The sequence below is a fragment of the Oncorhynchus nerka genome, linkage group LG18 (assembly GCF_034236695.1).
Source record: "Oncorhynchus nerka isolate Pitt River linkage group LG18, Oner_Uvic_2.0, whole genome shotgun sequence".
NCBI classification, from domain to species: Eukaryota; Metazoa; Chordata; class Actinopteri; order Salmoniformes; family Salmonidae; genus Oncorhynchus; species Oncorhynchus nerka.
Genome location: NC_088413.1, coordinates 44,522,191 through 44,545,881, shown reverse-complemented (window position 1 = coordinate 44,545,881; position 23,691 = coordinate 44,522,191). Strand labels below are relative to the sequence as shown.

At 44.2% G+C, this 23,691-nt stretch overlaps 1 protein-coding gene across 2 annotated transcripts in view; it reads right to left on the bottom strand.

The window, feature by feature from the left end:
• Positions 1-23,691, bottom strand: part of samd4a (sterile alpha motif domain containing 4A) — a 103,768-nt gene that overhangs the window by 15,511 nt on the left and 64,566 nt on the right. For both annotated transcript variants that reach the window (XM_029687464.2, XM_029687465.2), the window contains 7 exons: positions 19,883-19,992; positions 19,429-19,515; positions 9,715-9,970; positions 8,765-8,850; positions 7,289-7,407; positions 2,686-2,908; positions 460-586 (listed from right to left, as the gene is read on the bottom strand). In XM_029687464.2, coding sequence (XP_029543324.1) covers positions 460-586; positions 2,686-2,908; positions 7,289-7,407; positions 8,765-8,850; positions 9,715-9,970; positions 19,429-19,515; positions 19,883-19,992 — 1,008 coding nt within the window. The remainder of the gene's footprint in view (positions 1-459; positions 587-2,685; positions 2,909-7,288; positions 7,408-8,764; positions 8,851-9,714; positions 9,971-19,428; positions 19,516-19,882; positions 19,993-23,691) is intronic.

Here is a 23,691-nt window from a genome sequence, read left to right as displayed (position 1 = left end):
TGAAAGACAGGCCGGAGGAGGAAATCCCCGCTGTCACATTGATGTCCAGTTTATCCCGCGGCTACGGCTGAAAATAGAATTAAGGATCCAGCCATTACAGAGCAGAACATTGGACTTGAATGGGATCTTTACCTCAGGCTGTTGTCCTGCATTGGTATGCAGATGAGAGCAGTGTGTGTAATGCCCTGTGGCATTACAGCATCTGTCTCCAGGCTAACACTGAGGAAGGTAGCACTGAGGATGTTAGGCTGCTGAGAGCTTATAAAAGATTGAGAGATGTCAATATAAAAGGAGAGAGAGAGGGAAAAGAAAAAAAGAGGAGGCAGAGAGAAAGAGAGGCTAAGATAAAGAGAGGAACAGAAAGATAGAAAGGACTACCTTGTACAGTAGAGTAATGTGTGATAAAGTGTGTGTGCGCAGGTGTATGTATCGTGTAACCGAGTGTGTGTGATTTCTTACCAGACTGCTGAAACATGACCATGGTGTGTGGCGTGGTGTGGACAGGCAAGGAGCGGGTCCTCTGCACTGAGCTGTGGGTTCGGCTGGGCATGCTATTACTGCCTCCGGGGTTGGCAAACCATAAACCCTGTTGAACAAACTGATAGTCACACAGACAGCCACAACAGACTGATAGCCCTATGAGCACAAGACGTTTAAAAGACGTTGTGCTTGGTTGAAAATACTTATTTTTTTGTTGAAAAGATGTTGAAACCACGACTTTTCAAAGTTTTGTGCTCACTAGGAGGCTAGAGGTCATATATCTTTGAATCATTAGACCATCTAAACTGGCACAATTCCAAAAATGGGTGCAACAAATCTAACCACTAACAGACAATGTTGGGAAATATATTAATGTCCCTATGACGGCAAAATAATATAATGATATACAGTTCTGCACATTGTTGGCGATACTTGAAATACCCACCCCCCACCTTGGCCCCCTCAAATTGCAGTTTGAGACCCCTACATTAGACAAACTACTGAGAGCACCTCACTCAATAAGTACAATTTAATTTATATTTAAAAATGACATTTCACAATACTTCAGCATGACTTATAGGCCAATAGTCCAACCTTTTGGTTTACAATTTCAATCATGAGCAATATACATTTTGGTTACACTCTGATCAAAATGGACTCACATTAATTTCCGCAAAATTGTATTAATTAGGACTATCACATAACTAAATACACACATGGGGGTGGCTTTATAAAAGTGTGTAAAAACTAGGGGAGGGCACACCAGGTGTTTTCACTCTAGCCTAGAACTACTGAGCCATTATAAAGTCAACATTTTCTTGTTCTCCCCATCTCCTCCCCTATATTTTTCTCTCCCCCCGTTTAACCTCAAACTACTGACACTTTAGCCGTGCGGATACCTCTCTGTAACCTGCCTATTATACATTCAACCTTCTCTTTCTCTCTCCCTCTACTCCCCTCCACCACTCACCACTCTCTCTCTCTCCCCACTCCCTCTCTGTCTCGCTGTCCCCCTTTCCCGGCCCTCCCATACAGAGAGCCAGGGAAAAACAGGAAATGCCTGTGCACTGTTCTCACTGCCTCTGACTAGCTCACTTGCTCTCTCTCCTTCTCCTCCCTTTCCCCTCTGCTCTCAGTCACCCCTCCCCCTACACCACCACCACCGCCCTAACAATGACTCACCCCGGTCTCTCTCCCCCCTCCTCCCCTTCCTACCTCCTTTTAATACGCACATTCCATACTTTTTGATTTAGTCCCAAAAATGGTCGGATGGAGAAAGTGTGTGGACTGTGGAGGAAGCGGTTTGGAATTTCCTCCCATTTTAAGGATGCATAAAGAAATGCAGAATGGGAGCATAGCAGATGTGTGCCAGGTTATCCCTGCTGTGGAGTGGAGAACTGTTCCAATGAGCACTAGTGATGTAGGGTCTGTGGAATGCGGGATCCGCCTACAAGTTCCAGCCACTTCACCCGACACGCCACTGACGCTGCCTTTCTTTCCCTCCGCTGTTGTTGCGTTTTCCCCCTTATGGTTGTATTTGTTTCTATGACTGTCTTTACAACTATGTAATTCACAGGGAATGATAGTTCGGGACAGATCTGAAAGAGGGTATTGTTAGGAGTTTGATTATTTCTCTGTGTGATGATTCCAGAATCCAGACACTTGACCAAGTAGTGGTTTTCTCCCTTTTTCCTTTCTCCCGCTGTATATAGGCATATACGCAGCACCTCTTCAGTATGAGAATACAATAACGTTGTTGTTTCTGCATGTAGGTCCCCTTTGTATCAGTACCCTTTATATCACTACCCATTTTCCACTACTGTAGTGAACCAAATTGTGATTGAAGCTGATAGGGATGTCCTCCCATTAAAAAGGTAGGCTTACTCAGCAATATAACATAACCTTAAAAATCCTTTCAGATCTAAATGAATGGCCAAAATCTGGAAATGTGAGGTTAACTCAGACTTTAGACACTACACATTAATGTTAATCGGACACTTGTGAAAATATTTGAGTTGAGGACGCCGATGTGGGCAGATGCTAGGGGCTAAGATAAGGTTAGATCGGGCGTCCTCATATACCGTCCCTGCCTAAAAGGGAGACTCTGCAATGTAACATCACAAAAGAAGAACTATACATCAATTGCATAGGCTAGGGGTAGTGGCTAAGTGCCTAGGAGAAGTTTACAGTCAGAAGTGTCCCCACCTGTCGTCCCTGCTTGAGACCGGTGGAGGTGCTGCTGGCGCTGCGCGGCGTGGGTCCCAGGAGGCCGGCGGTGCCCAGCAGGCCAAGCCTGGCGCCGGGCAAGCTCCGTGAGGGCATCTGGAACTGGCGCAGGCTCCGGCGGGCCGACATGCTACTGCTGCCCCCCACGCAGCCCGCCGTGGGGAGAGAGTTGGACTGGCCGAAGCCCCGGCTACTGCTGCTGCTGCACGGAGAGAGAAATAGCACTTGGATCATCTTTTTCTTTTTAAGAAATAAAAAGGAGGTAAAGCACTTTGTGACAACTGCTAGTTTAAAAGGGGCTTTATAAAATACATTTGATTGACTGAGGAGATGGGAAAGTTGGAGAAAGCGTGGTTGCAGGGGATGCAGGGAACCCTGATCTCCGGAGTGGAGTTGTATATGAGTCAAGAACAGGGGGAGTAATTGCCACTCGAGAACAGGCTCTGTAGCTACATTATTTGACCTTTTAAACATTTAGCCGAGGAAGTCGTTGAGTACAACTTGGTGGTGGTGATAATAATAAGTGTTGGTAATAAAAAGTGACGCTGAAAACAGACAAACATCCAGAATGATTAAATCCAGATAGAGAGGAAAAAAAGGAGTCAGATGTGGGTGAGACATAACAGATGGTGTCAAGAGCAGGAGGAGAGGTTAGTCCGTCTCTGTGTATTTATATATATATATATATACAGTGGGGCAAAAAAGTATTTAGTCAGCGACCAATTGTGCAAGTTCTCCCACTTAAAAAGATGAGAGAGGCCTGTAATTTTCATCATAGGTACACTTCAACTATGACAGACAAAATGAGAAGAAAAAAAATCCAGAAAATCACATTGTATGATTTTTTATGAATTTATTTGCAAATTATGGTGGAAATAAGTATTTGGTCACCTACAAACAAGCAAGATTTCTGGCTCTCACAGACCTGTAACTTCTTCTTTAAGAGGCTCCTCTGTCCTCCACTCGTTACCTGTATTAATGGCACCTGTTTTAACTTGTTATCAGTATAAAAGACACCTGTCCACAACCTCAAACAGTCACACTCCACTATGGTCAAGACCAAAGATCTGTCAAAGGACCTGCACCAGGCTGGGAAGACTGAATCTGCAATAAGTAAGCAGCTTGGTTTGAAGAAATCAACTGTGGGAGCAATTATTAGGAAATGGAAGACATACAAGACCACTGATAATCTCCCTCGATCTGGGGCTCCACGCAAGATCTCACTCCATGGGGTCAAAATGATCACAAGAACGGTGAGCAAAAATCCCAGAACCACACGGGGGGACCTAGTGAATGACCTGCAGAGAGCTGGGACCAAAGTAACAAAGTCTACCATCAAAAACACCCTTTCGCCAGGGACTCAAATCCTGCAGTGCCAGACGTGTCCCCCTGCTTAAGCCAGTACATGTCCAGGCCCGTCTGAAGTTTGCTAGAGAGCATTTGGATGATCGAGAAGAAGATTGGGAGAATGTCATATGATCAGATGAAACCAAAATATAACTTTTTGGTAAAAACTCAACTCGTCGTGTTTGGAGGACAAAGAATGCTGAGTTGCATCCAAAAAACACCATATCTACTGTGAAGCATGGGGGTGGAAACATCATGCTTTGGGGCTGTTTTTCTGCAAAGGGACCAGGAAGACTGATCCGTGTAAAGGAAAGAATGAATGGGGCCATGTATCTTGAGATTTTGAGTGAAAACCTCCTTCCATCAGCAAGGGCATTGAAGATGAAACGTGGCTGGGTCTTTCAGCATGACAATGATCCCAAATACACCACCCGGGCAACGAAGGAGTGGCTTCGTAAGAAGCATTTCAAGGTCCTGGAGTGGCCTAGCCAGTCTCCAGATCTCAACCCCATAGACAATCTTTGGAGGAAGTTGAAAGTCCGTGTTGCCCAGCAACAGTCCCAAAACATCACTGCTCTAGAGGAGATCTGCATGGAGGAATGGGCCAAAATACCAGCAACAGTGTGTGAAAACCTTGTGAAGACTTACAGAAAACTTTTGACCTCTGTCATTGCCAACAAAGGGTATATAACAAAGTATTGAGGTAAACTTTTGTTATTGACCAAATACGTATTTTCCACCAACATTTGCAAATAAATTCATTAAAAATCCTACAGTGTGATTTTCTAGATTTTTTTCTCATTTTGTCTGTCATAGTTGAAGTGTACCTATGATGAAAATTACAGTGAGAGAACTTGCTGACTAAATATTTTTTTGCCCCACTGTATATATATCATTATACAGTGGCAAGAAAAAGTATGTGAACCCTTTGGAATTACCTGGATTTCTGCATCAATCAAAGTCACAACAATAGACAAACACAGTCTGCTTAAACTAATAACACACAAACAATCATATGTTTTCATGACTGTATTAAACACACAGTGTAAACATTCACAGTGCAGGCTGGAAAAAGTATGTGAATCCTTGGATTTATAACTGGTTGACCCTCCTTTGGTAGCAATAACATTTTAAAAAAAAGATCTGCACAATGGTCAGGAGGAATTTTGGACAATTCCTCTTTACAAAACTGTTTAAGTTCCGCAATATTCATGGGATGTCTGGTGTGAACCACTCAAGGTCATGCCACAGCATCTCAAATCGGGTTTAGGTCAGGACTCTGACTGGGCCACTCCAGAAGGCATATTTTCTTATTTTGAATCGATTATTTTGTTGATTTACTTTTGTATTTTGGGTCGTTGTCCTGTTGCATCATACAACTTCTGTTAAGCTTCAATTGGAGGACAGAGAGCCTTACATTCTCCTGGAAAATGTTTTAATAAACATGGGAATTCATTTTTCTGTCGATGATAGCAAGCTACTTTACTTTACAGTTTGGGAGGAGGTTTTGATGTTGGTGTGCTGTGCCTTTTTTCTCCACACATAGTGTTGTGTTCCTTCCAAACAACTCAACTGTAGTTTAATCTGTCCACAGAATATTTTGCCAGTAGCGCTGTGGAACATCCTGGTGCTCTTTTGCAAACTTCATACGTGCAGCAATGTTTTTTTATTGACAGCAGTTGCTTCTTCTGTTCCCATGAACAGCATTCTAGTTTAGTGTTTTATGTATCGTAGACTTGTCAACAGAGATGCTAGCATGTTCCAGAGATTTCTGTAAGTCTTTAGCTGACACTCTAGGATTCTTCTTAACCTCATTGAACATTCTGCGCTGTGGTCTTTCAGGCATCTTCGTAGGACAACCACTCCTAGGGAGAGTAGCAACAGTGCTGAACTTTCTCCATTTATAGACCATTTGTCTTACCGTAGACTGATGAACATCAAGGCTTTTCGAGACAATTCTGTAACCCTTTCCAGCTTTATGTAAGTCAACAATTCTTCTGAGATCTCTTTTGTTCGGGGGCATGATTCACATCATGCAATGCTTCTTGTGAATAGAAAACTCAAATTATACGAGTGTTTTTTAATAGGGCAGGGCAGCTCTAACCAACAACTCAAATCTCGTCTCATTGATTGGAATCCAGGTTAGGTATCTCCTGACTCCAATTAGCTTTTGGAGAAGTCATTAGCCTAGGGGTTCACATACTTTTTCCAACCTACACTATGAATGTTTAAATGATGCATTCAATATAGACAAGAAATATTTGAAAACCAATTTATGCAGGAATCCAGGTAATTCCAAAGGGTTCACATACTTTTTTTGTATATACACTACCGTTCAAAAGTGAAGAGGAGACTCCGGGATGCTGGCTCTCTAAGCAGAGTTTCTCTGTCCAGTGTCTGTGTACTTTTACCCATCTTAATCTTTTCTTTTTATTGGCCAGTCTGAGATATGGCTTTTTCTTTGCAACTCTGCCTAGAAGGCCAGCATCCCAGAGTCTCCCCTTCACTGTTGAGCCTGGTGTTTTTGCGGGTACTATTTAATGAAGCTGCCAGTCTCAAACTAGACACTCCAATGTACTTGTCCTCTTGCTCAGTTGTGCACCGGGGCCTCCCACTCCTCTTTCTATTCTGGTTAGAGCCCATTTGTGCTGTTCTGTGAAGGGAGTAGTACACAGCATTGTACCAGATCTTCAGTTTCTTGGCAATTTCTCACATAGAATAGCCTTAATTTCTCAGAACAAGAATAGAGTGACGAGTTTCAGAAGAAAGTTATTTGTTTCTGGCCATTTTGAGCCTGTAATCGAACTCATAAATGCTTATGCTCCAGATACTCAACTAGTATCTGCTTTTTTAAAAATCAGGACGACAGTTTTCAGCTGTGCTAACATAATTGCAAAAGGGTTTTCTAATGATCAATTAGCCTGTTAAAATGATAAACTTGGATTAGCTAACACAACGTGCCATTTGGAACACAGGAGTGCCGGTTGCTGATAATGGCCTCTGTATGCCGGTGTAGATATTCCATAAAGGAATCTGCTGTTTCCAGCTACAATCGTCATTTACAACATTAACAATGTATTTCTGATCAATTTTATGTTCTTTTAATGGACAAAAAAAGGTGGTTTTCTTTCAAAAACAATGACCCTAAACTTTTGAACGGTAGTGTATACATATCTCTGTCTATGTGTATCCATTTGTGTGTGTGTGTGTGTGTGTGTGTTGGGATCTAATCTACCTCCTCTGCGCCCGGTAGCCCGCCATGTCCAGGAGAGTCTTCCTGGGAAACGAGCGGAACAGCTTCTGCACCTGCTGTTTCCATGACAACAGCCGCTTCTTCTGTGTCTCAGTGAACGCCTGAGGCAGGAGTGGGGAAAGGAGAGGTTGCAGGGCCAAAGAATAGGAGAAAGACCATGACTTAGGGTTTTGCAGTTCAGCTTTGTTAGTTTATTTTGATTTTTTATGGCCCCACTACACTAGAAATATACTGAACAAAAATATAAACGCAACATGTAGTGTTTGTCCCATGAGCCGAAATAAAACATCCCAGAAATTCTCCATATACACAATACGTTTATTTCTTTAAAATAGAGCACAAATTTGTTACAACCCTGTTAATGAGTATTTCTCCTTTGCCAAGATAATCCATCCACCTGACAGGTGTGGAATATCAAGAAGTTGATTAAACAGCATGATCATTACACAGTACAAACGACATATGGTGACAATAAAAGGCCACTCTAAAATGTGCAGTTTTGTCACACAACACAATGCCACAGATGTCTCAAGTTGAGGGAGCATGCAATGGGGATGCTGATTGCAGGAATGTACACCACAGCTGTTGCCAGAGATTTGAATGTTCATTTCTCTACCATAAGTTGTTTTAGAGAATTTGACAGTACGTCCAACCCGGCCTCATAACCACAGGCCATGTGTAACCATTATTTTTTTATATATTTTTTTACCTTTATTTAACTAGGCAAGTCAGTTAAGAACAGATTCTTATTTTCAATGACGGCCTAGGAACAGTGGGTTAACTGCCTGTTCAGGGGCAGAACGACAGATTTGTACCTTGTCAGCTCGGTGGTTTGAACTTGCAACCTTCTGGTTACTAGTCCAATGCTCTAACCACTAGGCTACCATGCCAACCCAGGACCTCCACATCCAGCTTCTTCACCTGCGGGATCGTATGAGACCAGTCACTCGGACAGCTGATGAAACTGAAGAGTATTTCTGTCTGTAATAAAGCCCTTTTGTGGAGAAAAACACATTCTGATTGTCTGGGCTTGCTCCCGGCGCCCAAGTGGGTGGGTCTATCCCCTCCCAGGCCCACCCATGGCTCTGCCCTTGCCCAGTCATGTGAAATCCATAGATTAGGGCCTAATGAATTTATTTCAATTGACTAATTTCCTTATATGAACTGTAACACAGTAAAAGCGTTGAAATGGCTGCATGTTGCATTTACATTTTTGTTCAGTATACCTTTGTATTTTTTACAATTTCCAATATCCAGCTTTCACACTTGAGCTGATACAGAATGTAATATATGTCTAAAATACTGTGAGGTTATGAACACACACACACAAAAGGCAGAGTCAGTTTCCCCTTGAAATGTAGATGACAACTGCTGCTCTAATGTGAAACATTCACCCATTATAGGTCTGAAGAACTGTATTAAGAAAAGTATTCTCTCTCTCTCTGTCTGTGTGTGTACCTCATGCAGAAGGCACTTGTCAATGAGCTGCATATAGGAGCTGATGTTCTCTTCATCTGGCCTGGACACCAGGAGCTGTGTGCAAACTGGAGAGAGAGGACAGAGAGAAGGGGGAAGGGGAGAACGAAAAAAGAGAGGAGAGAGAGAAGAGGGTAGAAAAAGAAAGAAAAAGAGAGCGGGTGAATTACTTTCCCCAAAGCAGGGGGATTTAAGGACACAGGGTTTGAGCAAGGGGAAACGTGGCCACACTGATTTCCATATTCCATATTTCTCCCAAAATGTCCACTGTTTGTTCAGTACATAGCACTGAGGTGGTTAGGGAGAGGAAGGGAAGACTATGGGAAGTCAAGAAACCAAAACACCCACATACTAGAATTAAGCAATTAGGCCCGATGGTATGGTATATGGCCAATATACAACGGCTAAGGGCTGTCTTACAATTGTTTATTTTAGTATGTTTTTCATTAATCTGTTTTTGATAGTCAAATAAAATGTTGCATGTCCACATTCAGTTAAGTTAAATCGCTTTCAGTCTCCTAATGCCCAAAAACAAGTAAACGCAAAAATCCTTATGAAGTTGTGTTTTGTATCATCATCATGAAACCTTTCCAGAAGTCAACACAGGCTTCCTATTAGGCAAAATTATAATATTTGGGACCATATGGTGGACTAATGAAAAATATGAAAATGGTTTTGAAGTTAAATAGTGACCACATTGTGACACCAGGTGTTTGGTTTCTTTCTGTGCAGTCTATCACACAAATGTAACGTGCGAGTGACAACGTTACGACAACTTAACTTCTTGTGCTTCTACACCTGCATTGCTTGCTGTTTGGGGTTTTAGGCTGGGTTTCTGTACAGCACTTTGAGATATCAGCTGATGTACGAAGGGCTATATAAATACATTTGATTTGATTTGACTTCCCAATCTATGGGACTAGATCCTCTACCTTTGCCCATGACGCGAGTGAACTGGCCGGGGATGTCCCCCTCGGCGATGAGGGTAGCCCCTGTCTCCCCTTCCCCTCCTCCAGGGGCCAGGTGAGAGCCCGGGGCGGTGCTGCTCTTCCCCTCAAGGCTCAACAGGGGTTGCTGTGTGGTCGAGGAGGGCAACGACTCGTCGCTGGCCACAGCCTTGATGGGCGTCAGGATCATCTGGTGGAGCTCGGCAAGAGGGGCGCGCAGGTTACTCCCTTCCAACACGTCCTGGGAAAGGAGAGAGAAAATTAAAGGGAAAGAGAATGTGAGAGAGAAAAGGAAGGAGGAGGAAACAAAGTGATAGAAGGAGAGAGAATTAAGGAATGGGAGCAAGAGAGGGAAGGTCACAAAGGGGTACAGTAAAGATGAAGTGAAAGAGAGGAGAGCAGGGGAGGAGGAGATATAGCAGAGATAAGGGAGAAAGGAAATTAGTCAGCATGATCTATAATTTTATTTTATTTATTTATTTTTATTTCACCTTTATTTAACCAGGTAGGCAAGTTGAGAACAAGTTCTCATTTACAATTGCGACCTGGCCAAGATAAAGCAAAGCAGTTCGACACATACAACGACACAGAGTTACACATGGAGTAAAACAAAACAAACATACAGTATAAACAAGTCTATATACGATGTGAGCAAATGAGGTGAGATAAGAGGTAAAGGCAAAAAAAGGCCATGGTGGCAAAGTAAATACAATATAGCAAGTAAAACACTGGAATGGTAGATTTTCAGTGGAAGAATGTGCAAAGTAGAAATAGAAATAATGGGGTGCAAAGGAGCTAAATTAATTAATTAATTAAATACAGTAGGGAAAGAGGTAGTTGTTTGGGCTAAATTATAGATGGGCTATGTACAGGTGCAGTAATCTGTGAGCTGCTCTGACAGTTGGTGCTTAAAGCTAGTGAGGGAGATAAGTGTTTCCAGTTTCAGAGATTTTTGTAGTTCGTTCCAGTCATTGGCAGCAGAGAACTGGAAGGAGAGGCGGCCAAAGAAAGAATTGGTTTTGGGGGTGACTAGAGAGATATACCTGCTGGAGCGTGTGCTACAGGTGGGAGATGCTATGGTGACCAGCGAGCTGAGATAAGGGGGGACTTTACCTAGCAGGGTATTGTAGATGACATGGAGGCAGTGGGTTTGGCGACGAGTATGAAGCGAGGGCCAGCCAACGAGAGCGTACAGGTCGCAATGGTGGGTAGTATATGGGGCTTTGGTGACAAAACGGATTGACGGATAGACTGCATCCAATTTGTTGAGTAGGGTATTGGAGGCTATTTTGTAAATGACATCGCCAAAGTCGAGGATTGGTAGGATGGTCAGTTTTACAAGGGTATGTTTGGCAGCATGAGTGAAGGATGCTTTGTTGTGAAATAGGAAGCAAATTCTAGATTTAACTTTGGATTGGAGATGTTTGATATGGGTCTGGAAGGAGAGTTTACAGTCTAACCAGACACCTAAGTATTTGTAGTTGTCCACGTATTCTAAGTCAGAGCCGTCCAGAGTAGTGATGTTGGACGGGCGGGCAGGTGCAGGTAGCGATCGGTTGAAGAGTATGCATTTAGTTTTACTTGTATTTAAGAGCAATTGGAGGCCACGGAAGGAGAGTTGTATGCCATTGAAGCTTGCCTGGAGGGTTGTTAACACAGTGTCCAAAGAAGGGCCAGAAGTATACAGAATGGTGTTGTCTGCGTAGAGGTGGATCAGAGACTCACCAGCAGCAAGAGGGACTTCATTGATGTATACAGAGAAGAGAGTCGGTCCAAGAATTGAACCCTGTGGCACCCCCATAGAGACTGCCAGAGGTCCGGACAGCAGACCCTCCGATTTGACACACTGAACTCTATCAGAGAAGTAGTTGGTGAACCAGGCGAGGCAATCATTTGAGAAACCAAGGCTGTCGAGTCTGCCGATGAGGATGTGGTGATTGACAGAGTCGAAAGCCTTGGCCAGATCAATGAATACGGCTGCACAGTAATGTTTCTTATCGATGGCGGTTAAGATATCGTTTAGGATCTTGAGCGTGGCTGAGGTGCACCCATGACCAGCTCTGAAACCAGATTGCATAGCAGAGAAGGTATGGTGAGATTCGAAATGGTCGGTAATCTGTTTGTTGACTTGGCTTTCGAAGACCTTAGAAAGGCATGGTAGGATAGATATAGGTCTGTAGCAGTCTGGGTCAAGAGTGTCCCCCCCTTTGAAGAGGGGGATGACCGCAGCTGCTTTCCAATCTTTGGGAATCTCAGACGACACGAAAGAGAAGTTGAACAGGCTAGTAATAGGGGTGGCAACAATTTCGGCAGATAATTTTTAGAAAGAAAGGGTCCAGATTGTCTAGCCCGGCTGATTTGTAGGGGTCCAGATTTTGCAGCTCTTTCAGAACATCAGCTGAACGGATTTGGGAGAAGGAGAAATGGGGAAGGCTTGGGCGAGTTGCTGTGGGGTGTGCAGTGCTGTTGACCGAGGTAGGAGTAGCCAGGTGGAAAGCATGGCCAGCCGTAGAAAAATGCTTATTGAAATTCTCAATTATGGTGGATTTATCAGTGGTGACAGTGTTTCCTATCTTCAGTGCAGTGGGCAGCTGGGAGGAGGTGTTCTTATTCTCCATGGACTTTACAGTGTCCCAGAACTTTTTTTGAGTTAGTGTTGCAGGAAGCAAATTTCTGCTTGAAAAGGCTAGCCTTGAAAAGGCTATATAATCGTTTCTAGCTTCCCTGAACAGCTGCATATCACGGGGGCTGTTCGATGCTAATGCAGAACGCCATAGGATGTTTTTGTGTTGGTTAAGGGCTGTCAGGTCTGGGGAGAACCAAGGGCTATATCTGTTCCTGGTTCTAAATTTCTTGAATGGGGCATGTTTATTTAAGATGGTTAGAAAGGCATTTAAAAAACATATCCAGGCATCCTCTACTGACGGGATGAATGAGATCAATATCCTTCCAGGATACCCCGGCCAGGTCGATTAGAAAGGCCTGCTCGCTGAAGTGTTTCAGGGAGCGTTTGACAGTGATGAGTGGAGGTTGTTTGACCGCTGACCCATTACGGATGCAGGCAATGAGGCAGTGATCGCTGAGATCTTGGTTGAAGACAGCAGAGGTGTATTTAGAGGGCAAGTTGGTTAGGATGATATCTATCAGTTCACATATGGTGTCCAGAGCACAGCTGGGGGCAGAGGGTGGTCTGTAGCAGGCGGCAACGGTGAGAGACTTGTTTTTAGAGAGGTGGGTTTTTAAAAGTAGAAGTTCAAATTGTTTGGGTACAGACCTGGATAGTAGGACAGAACTCTGCAGGCTATCTTTGCAGTAGATTGCAACACCGCCCCCTTTGGCAGTTCTATCTTGTCTGAAAATGTTGTAGTTTGGGATTAAAATTTCAGAAATGTTGGTGGTCTTCCTAAACCAGGATTCAGACACAGCTAGAACATCCGGGTTGGCAGAGTGTGCTAAAGCAGTGAATAGAACAAACTTAGGGAGGAGGCTTCTAATGTTAACATGCATGAAACCAAGGCTATTACGGTTACAGAAGTCATCAAAAGAGAGCGCCTGGGGAATAGGAGTGGAGCTAGGCACTGCAGGGCCTGGATTCACCTCTACATCGCCAGAGTAACAGAGGAGGAGTAGGATAAGGGTACGGCTAAAAGCAATAAGAATTGGTGGTCTAGAACGTCTGGAACAGAGAATAAAAGGAGGTTTCTGGGGGCGATAAAATAGCTTCACGGTATAATGTACAGACAAAGGTATGGTAGGATGTGAATACAGTGGAGGTAAACCTAGGTATTGAGTGATGAAGAGAGAGATATTGTCTCTAGAAACATCATTGAAACCAGTAGATGTTATCGCATGTGTGGGTGGTGGAACTAATAGTTTGGATAAGGTATAGTGAGCAGGACTAGAGGCTCTACAGTGAAATAAGCCAATAAACACTAACCAGAACAGCAATGGACAAGGCATATTGACATTAAGGAGAGGCATGCTTAGTCGAGTGATCAAAAGGGTCCAGTGAGTAGAGAGGTTGGTTGGGGTCACGGCGATTTAGACAGCTAGTCAGGCCATCGGTAGCAAGCTAGCATAGGATGGAGGTCTGTTATTAGCCACCTCGTGCGTTCCGTCGGTAGATTAGTGGGGTTCTGTGTGGTAGAGGGCATTAATCCAAATCACACAACAAAAAAACAATCGATATAGTTATAGAGGCCCAAGAAAAAAAAGAATAAAAATAAATAAATTGTCCGATAGGTCTATGCAGATAGCAGCCGATAAGACAGCTAACAGTTAGCGGACCGCAGATGGGCGTTCAGGTAACGTCGCGACGGAGGAGCCAGCCGGATAACTCCTTAGGGTAGATAACGTCGGTAGTCCAGTTGTGAAGGCCCGGTGGGGCTCCGTGTTGGCAGTAAAACGGGTCCGGATAGGTGATTGTAGCCCAGGAGTGATTGATGGAACTCTTCAACTGGCTAGCTCCGGAATAATTGATATTTGCTCCGGAATCGACGAAAGCCGACAGTCACACGGATAGCAGCTAGCTAGCTGCGAGATCCAGGTATGAAATGTCCAGAGTTAGCGTTTGAAATCCAGGGACATGGAGAGAAAAATAGGTCCGGTATGTTCCGTTCCGAGCCGCGCCATACAAAACTGGCAATAGACTTTCGAGCTAAAGGATAGCTGATGACCACAAGCCGTGGTTAGCTGAATACTAACGATTAGCCAGTAAAGAAGCTAACTAGCTTCTGATTAGCTTCCTGCTAGCTTCTGGCTAGCTTCTATGGAAGATTACAGATTTGAGGTAAATATTTTTTTATTTTTTTTTTATAAATATAAATTGGTGGGGCGGGTTGCAGGAGAGTGTTTTGAAGATGAGTTTATGGAAAATAAAAATATATATAAAAAGGTATGTGAAAAAAGTTGTAAATATATATACGGGATACGACAAGACGAGGACAAAAGACGTCTGAACTGCTATGCCATCTTGGAACGATATGATATAATGAAGGTGCTTCTTTAACATCAAAGAGACATATGGTACCAAACATTTTCCGGACCGTTACAGTAAGGGAAACAAATACTCATAGCCCAGAGGAGGATCATTCTAGAAGTCTCCGTCAGTCCTTTCTACAACAGCGGCTGTCAGGTGGCGGGATATTTTGGATATGAAAGGGAGGAAACGCTCTCCGACCTCATCAGCAAAAATACACACATTTCACTTACTATCCTGTCCGTTCTGCTTGCATCCCAAATGAAATCCTATTCCCTATATAGTGCACTACTTTTGACAAATTTTGACTCTGGTCAAAAGTAGTTCACTATAGGGAATAGGGTGCCATTTGGATGCATCCTCTGTGTCCCCTGTCCAGTACTGCTGCTGGTAGTCAAATCCATATCTGAGCCCTTAACATGAGTGGCAAGCAAGCGCATAAAAACTTTAAATACCAAGCAACAGGTGTCTTGTTTCACCCCCAAACCATACAAATGTAGCGCAGAAGCACATTTTTGAATGAAGAGCCCCTGGTGAAAAGGTCAGGCTTGAATTTAGAAGGCCCTATAAGAGAAGACACCCCGCTGGGACCTTGACAGCCATTGTCCGAGACCCTTATAGAGACAGGGCTCAGACGTCATCTCAAATCAAATGAAATTTTATTAGACACATACACATGGTTAGCAGATGTTAATGCGAGTGTAGCGAAATGCTTGTGCTTCTAGTTCCGACAATGCAGCAATAACCAACGAGTAATCTAGCTAACAATTCCAAAACTACTACCTTATACACACAAGTGTAAAGGGATAAAGAATATGTACATAAAGATATATGAATGAGTGATGGTACAGAGCGGCATAGGCAAGATGCAGTAGATGATATCGAGTACAGTATATACATATGAGATGAGTATGTAAACAAAGTGGCATAGTTTAAAGTGGCTAGTGATGCATGCATTACATAAAGATGCAGTAGATGATATAGAGTACAGTATATACGTATACATATGAGATAAATAATGTAGGGTATGTAAACATTATATTAAGTAGCATTGTTTAAAGTGGCTAGTGATATATTTTACATCAATTCCCATCAATTCCCATTATTAAAGTGGCTGGAGTTGTGTCAGTGTGTTGGCAGCAGCCACTCAATGTTAGTGGTGGCTGTTTAACAGTCTGATGGCCTTGAGATAGAAGCTGTTTTTCAGTCTCTCGGTCCCAGCTTTGATGCACCTGTACTGACCTCGCCTTCTGGATGATAGCGGGGTGAACAGGCAGTGGCTCGGGTGGTTGTTGTCCTTGATTATCTTTATGGCCTTCCTGTGACATCAGGTGGTGTAGGTGTCCTGGAGGGCAGGTAGTTTGCCCCCGGTGATGCGTTGTGCAGACCTCACTACCCTCTGGAGAGCCTTACGGTTGTGGGCGGAGCAGGTGCCGTACCAGGCGGTGATAAGCCGGACAGGATGCTCTTGATTGTGCATCTGTAGAAGTTTGTGAGTGCTTTTGGTGACAAGCCAAATTTCTTCAGCCTCCTGAGGTTGAAGAGGCACTGCTTGGCTTTTTCACGATGCTGTCTGTGTGGGTGGACCAATTCAGTTAGTCTGTGATGTGTACGCCGAGGAACTTAAAACTTACTACCCTCTCCACTACTGTTCATCGATGTGGATAGGGTGGTGTTCCCTCTGCTGTTTCCTGAAGTCCACAATCATCTCCTTAGTTTTGTTGACGTTGAGTGTGAGGTTATTTTCCTGACACCACACTCCGAGGGCCCTCACCTCCTCCCTGTAGGCCGTCTCGTCGTTGTTGGTAATCAAGCCTACCACTGTTGTGTCGTCCGCAAACTTGATGATTGAGTTGGAGGCGTGCGTGGCCACGCAGTCGTGGGTGAACAGGGAGTACAGGAGAGGGCTCAGAACACACCCTTGTGGGGCCCCACTGTTGAGGATCAGCGGGGTGGAGATGTTGTTACCTACCCTCACCACCTGGGGGCGGCCCGTCAGGAAGTCCAGTACCCAGTTGCACAGGGCGGGGTCGAGACCCAGGGTCTCGAGCTTGATGACGAGGAGAGGGAACTATGGTGTTAAATGCTGAGCTGTAGTCGATGAACAGCATTCTCACATAGGTATTCCTCTTGTCCAGATGGGTTAGGGCAGTGTGGTTGAGATTGCATCGTCTGTGGACCTATTTGGGCGGTAAGCAAATTGGAGTGGGTCTAGGGTGTCAGGTAGGGTGGAGGTGATATGGTCCTTGACTAATCTCTCAAAGTGAGTGCTACGGGGCGGTAGTCGTTTAGCTCAGTTACCTTAGCTTTCTTGGGAACAGGAACAATGGTGGCCCTCTTGAAGCATGTGGGAACAGCAGACGGATAGGGATTGATTGAATATGTCCGTAAACACACCAGCCAGCTGGTCTGCACATGCTCTGAGGGCGCGGCTGGGGATGCCGTCTGGGCCTGCAGCCCTGCGAGGGTTAACACTTTTAAATGTTTTGGTTGCGGGCCGTGTCAGTGGCACTGTATTGTCCTCAAAGCGGGCAAAAAAGTTATTTAGTCTGCCTGGGAGCAAGGCATCCTGGTCCGTGACTGGGCTGGTTTTCTTTTTGTAATCCGTGATTGACTGTAGACCCTGCCACATACCTCTTGTGTCTGAGCCGTTGAATTGCGATTCTACTTTGTCTCTATACTGACGCTTAGCTTGTTTGATTGCCTTGCGGAGGGAATAGCTACACTGTTTGTATTCGGTCATGTTTCCGGTCACCTTGCCCTGATTAAAAGCAGTGGTTCGCGCTTTCAGTTTCACGCGAATGCTGCCATCAATCCACGGTTTCTGGTTTGGGAATGTTTTAATCGTTGCTGTGGGAACGACATCTTCAACGCACGTTCTAATGAACTCGCTCACCGAATCAGCGTATTCGTCAATGTTGTTGTTTGACGCAATACGAAACATATCCCAGTCCACGTGATGGAAGCAGTCTTGGAGCGTGGAATCAGATTGGTCGGACCAGCGTTGAACAGACCTCAGCGTGGGAGCTTCTTGTTTTAGCTTTTGTCTGTAGGCAGGGAGCAACAAAATGGAGTCGTGGTCAGCTTTTCTGAAAGGAGGGCGGGAGAGGGCCTTATATGCGTCGCGGAAGTTAGAATAGCAATGATCCAAGGTTTTGCCAGCCCTGGTTGCGCAATCGATATGCTGATACAATTTAGGGAGTCTTGTTTTCAGATTAGCCTTGTTAAAATCCCCAGCTACAATGAATGCAGCCTCAGGATATATGGATTCCAGTTTGCAAATAGTCAAATAAAGTTTGTTCAGAGCCATCGATGTGTCTGCTTGGGGGGGAATATATACGGCTGTGATTATAATCGAAGAGAATTCCCTTGGTAGATAATGCGGTCGACATTTGATTGTGAGGAATTCTAAATCAGGTGAACAGAAGGACTTTGAGTTCCTGTATGTTGTTGTGACCACACCACGTCTCGTTAACCATAAAGCATACGCCCCCGCCCCTCTTCTTACAAGAAAGATGTTTGTTTCTGTCAGCGCGATGCGTGGAGAAACCAGCTGGCTGCACCGACTCCGATAGAGTCTCTCGAGTGAGCCATGTTTCCGTGAAGCAAAGAACGTTACAGTCCCTGATGTCCCTCTGGAATGCTACCCTTGCTCGGATTTCATCAACCTTGTTGTCAAGAGACTGGACATTGGCGAGTAGTATGCTAGGGAGTGGCGCACGATGTGCCCGTCTCCGGAGCATGACCAGAAGACCGCTTCGTTTGCCTCTTTTACGACGTCGTTGTTTTGGGTCGCAGGTTGGGATCCAGTCAGTTGTCCTGGGTGGAAGGCAGAACACAGGATCCGCTCCGGGAAAGTCATATTCTTGGTCGTACTGATGGTGAGTTGACGCTGCTCTTATATTCAGTAGTTCTTCTCGACTGTATGTAATGAAACCTAAGATGACCTGGGGTACCAATGTAAGAAATAACACGTAAAAAAACAAAAAACTGCATAGTTTCCTAGGAACGCGAAGCGAGGCGGCCATCTCTGTCGGCGCCGGAAGTTAATCCTGGATAAGTGGACTCTCTCTAGTCGAAAAAGTGTATTTTCTCTACCTGTGTCCTCTTCATCTGTACTGATCTAAAATAACTGACAGGTGAGCAAGCCATCAAATGAAGAGCTACCGTGGCTGTGTCTAAAAACATTACTAGCAGTGTAATCTTTGCTTCCTCCAGCCTCGTTTCCTCAATTATTTTACCTCCCTCTCGAAGAGAAATGGAAGGATCCAAGGTCTCTCACTTGGCCCTCTTCCTCATGACTAGACAGCTAGTCAGGTTTTCAGACATACTGTATTGTTTTTACCTGTTAAGTCTTTTCCACTCAGCACAGACGAAGAGAGGAAAAAGAAAAAAAGAGCAACTGCTCAAACTTCAGTTGACCGATCCTTTAGACAGGAAGTGAAACGCTGACCCCAATTGTCTGCCTATTTCACTCAGGCCCAATCCCAAATTGACCCTGACTGTCACAGATCTGAGAGGATTTGACATGTGTAAGCAATATGGTAATATTGCTCACTTAACCATATTACTTATACCTATCAAATGTTCTTAGATTTCAATAAGTGCATAGGGAGAAGGTTTCAGGGGTTGATTTGGGATTGGGCCTCACTTAGCAAAACATTGTAGAAGCTTCGTGACAACTTACTCAACCTAAGAAGTTGACAGCTTGCACCACTGACCTTCTCTAGGCAGCGCAGCATGTTCTGGCGCTCCTTCAGTTTGTGGATGCTGATGACTATCTTGTGGCGCGCCCCTTTGGTGACATTCTGCAGAAAATGAATATAATTTCACTCTTTCAACATTCCTTCACCACAAACACACACCAACGACAAGTTAAAGAAATACATAATGATTAATTAATCAACGTGTTCAACTGAACATTTCTGAATCACTTTACTTAAAGCCTCCCATTAAAAAAAGAATACTACTTTATAACTTGTTATAAGCATGAATGAGCCTTTATAATATCCTGTTACAACTCTTACAATACCGGTTCTTGTCTATCAGCTCTTTGAGGAAGACGACAAAAGTACAGTACTAGAAACTGGAGACACTTTCACTACCGTAACAATTCCTTAAAATTGCCTTTATGCTCCTAGTAAGTTTCCTTAGGTATTCCTTGTTGCTACTGACCTGTGATTCCAGCTGTTGTTCGGTCAGTGACATCATCTCGTCGTACGTCATGGTGGAGAATAGAGCCGCATACTTGTGGAGACGGAGGCTTTTCAGCCAGGCCGGCACATCTGTAGGCACACACATCAGACAAATGTCTTAGGCACAGCTGTAGTAAGTCAATGTAACGACACTGATATGAGTGTCCTTTCTCCTCAGATGTCGGTCGCTAGCTAAGGAGTTTTGGTTCTATCGTTTGCTTTGTATGTTATGTGGTGAGTGTGAATGTCAATTACCTTAGAAGTATTTTATTTTACTGCTTTAAATCACATTTCATTGTCACAGCATAATGTATTGGTAACACAGTACTTTAACGGTGTACGTCACACTTAGATGCAAACACCAGGCTCTAAACAAAGCCTAAAATGGCCTTTCTTTCTACTAGAAAAGGGCAAAAACATTGACCCCAAGCAAAGGCAAACAATACCAGAAACCTCCACTGTTAGCTGGTTGTACCATTCATGCTCGTGTTTACAAAGTTTCGGAGTAGGAGTGCTGATATAGGAGCAGTTTTGCCTTTTAGACTGTAATGAATAAGAGTATATGGATTAGATCGGCACTCCTAGTCAGAGATACAGTCTGTATAGGAGCCCAGATGCTTAGGACTGCTTATGCAAACTTGTGCATATTGGTAATGGTTCAAGGTTATACGGGGTACACTAGGAACCAGATGTCACTGTATCTGTGTCCTGAGACTGCGCATGCAACAGGGTCTTATAGAAAGCCACCCTATATAGGAAACACCAGAGACCGATAAGAGCATGTACGCTCCTGTCCTGACAGTACTCTGTCGTCGCTAGTCAAGCCATATTGGAGCCCTTAACATGAGCGGTGGTGGCGCATAACAACTTAAAATACCAAGCAACGGGGGTCTTGTTTCCTATTGCCCCATTCACTCAAGTGCTTGCACAGACAAGATGCGGGGGCCAACCAAATCAACCAATCAATACTTGGCCCAGAAGTCACCAGGTACAGTATTCGTACCGAACCGTTAGGTATGGGGACCTTGGTTCAGTCTGCACTGTGAACCCGAATGAATACATTTTAAAAAAGGAACAAAATGAAAAACACTAGGTCTATAGGCTATGCCTACGCTGCATTGTAGGCCTATGGTTGTTGAGTAAATCTGAACTGAATTTTTTTTCTTCAGAATATTCCATTAAAACAACTAGAGCCAATGCTCACGTTGTAATCAAAGTTCAAATCTGAATTGGCACATTTCAAACTGTCCATTTGTGAGGTGCAGCAGGGAACTTAGTTCTGTCCAATGGCGATTGGTGGGTTTGATAAAACAGAATTCGATGAGAGTTGTGAGAGTGGCGACATACGTTAACAGTATGTCGCCACGCTCAACGAGAATTATTTTTGCAGTTGCCAACACCTGTACAAAACATTAGGAACAACTTCCTAAAATTGAGTTGCCCCTTGCCCTCAGAACAGCCATGCACTCCACAAGGTGTTGAAAGTGTTCCACAGGGACGCTGGCCCATGTTGACTCCATTGCTTCCCACAGTTGTGTCAAGTTGGCTGGATGTCCTTTGGGTGGTGGACCATTCTTGATTCACACGGGAAACTGTTGAGCGTGAAAACCCCAGCAGCATTGCAGTTCTTGACACACTCAAACCGGTGCGCACCTACTACCAAGTACAAAAATGTATCCACTCATTACTGCAAGTCGCTCTGGATAAGCTAAATAACTAAAATGTAAATCCCCCTTTCAAAAGACAAGTCTTTTGTCTTGCCCATTCATACTCTGAATGATAATAGTCTCAAGGCAATTCCTTCTTTAACCGGTCTCCTGGATGGATTTAACAAGCGACATCAATACAGAATGCAGGTGAAAGTTATGTCCTGGAAAGAGATTTTGAACACTCCGTGTATGTTGACACATTTACGCCGACGTCACCCCAGTATACAAGAGCAAGACAGAAACGCAAAGAAACAACACAACAACGTCTCCCCTCTACATTCAAGCAACCCTTCTGACCGGTCTAAAGAAATTACAAGAGCAGGCTATGTAGGCTATGTTTATATATTTTTGTATCTGAAATGAGAATAGGGTGATTCCGCACCTCGTGAAAGTGATCGAGCCATGTTATGAACTTTACTCTTGCATCCATTTCAGCAAACAAGTAGTACCCACTTTATATAAGCAGGCCAAAGCTTTCAATTAATTGTTGCGCTTTTTTTATTTATTTTTATTTATTTCACCTTTATTTAACCAGGTAGGCGAGTTGAGAACAAGTTCTCATTTGCAACTGCGACCTGGCCAAGATAAAGCATAGCAATGTGAACAGACAACACAGAGTTACACATGGAGTAAACAATTAACAAGTCAATAACACAGTAGAAAAAAAAGGGGGAGTCTATATACAATGTGTGCAAAAGGCATGAGGAGGTAGGTGAATAATTACAATTTTGTAGATTAACACTGGAGTGATAAATGATCAGATGGTCATGTACAGGTAGAGATATTGGTGTGCAAAAGAGCAGAAAAGTAAATGAATAAAAACAGTATAAAAACAGTATGGGAATGAGGTAGGTGAAAATGGGTGGGCTATTTACCAATAGACTATGTACAGCTGCAGCGATCGGTTAGCTGCTCAGATAGCTGATGTTTGAAGTTGGTGAGGGAGATAAAAGTCTCCAACTTCAGCGATTTTTGCAGTTCGTTCCAGTCACAGGCAGCAGAGTACTGGAACGAAAGGCGGCCAAATGAGGTGTTGGCTTTAGGGATGATCAGTGAGATACACCTGCTGGAGCGCGTGCTACGGATGGGTGTTGCCATCATGACCAGTGAACTGAGATAAGGCGGAGCTTTACCTAGCATGGACTTGTAGATGCCCTGGAGCCAGTGGGTCTGGCGACGAATATGTAGCGAGGGCCAGCCGACTAGAGCATACAAGTCGCAGTGGTGGGTGGTATATGGTGCTTTAGTGACAAAACGGATGGCACTGTGATAGCAAACTGGATGCAGTCTGAGTAGAGTGTTGGAAGCCATTTTGTAGATGACATCGCAGAAGTCGAGGATCGGTAGGATAGTCAGTTTTACTAGGGTAAGCTTGGCGGCGTGAGTGAAGGAGGCTTTGTTGCGGAATAGAAAGCCGACTCTTGATTTGATTTTCGATTGGAGATGTTTGATATGAGTCTGGAAGGAGACTTTGCAGTCTAGCCAGACACCTAGGTACTTATAAATGTCCACATATTCAAGGTCAGAACCATCCAGGGTGGTGATGCTAGTCGGGCATGCGGGTGCAGGCAGCGATCGGTTGAAAAGCATGCATTTGGTTTTACTAGCGTTTAAGAGCAGTTGGAGGCCACGGAAGGAGTGCTGTATGGCATTGAAGCTCGTTTGGAGGTTAGATAGCACAGTGTCCAATGACGGGCCGAAAGTATATAGAATGGTGTCGTCTGCGTAGAGGTGGATCAGGGAATCGCCCGCAGCAAGAGCAACATCATTGATATATACAGAGAAAAGAGTCGGCCCGAGAATTGAACCCTGTGGCACCCCCATAGAGACTGCCAGAGGACCGGACAGCATGCCCTCCGATTTGACACACTGAACTCTGTCTGCAAAGTAATTGGTGAACCAGGCAAGGCAGTCATCCGAGAAACCGAGGCTATTGAGTCTGCCGATAAGAATATGGTGATTGACAGAGTCGAAAGCCTTGGCAAGGTCGATGAAGACGGCTGCACAGTACTGTCTTTTATCGATGGCGGTTATGATATCGTTTAGTACCTTGAGTGTGGCTGAGGTGCACCCGTGACCG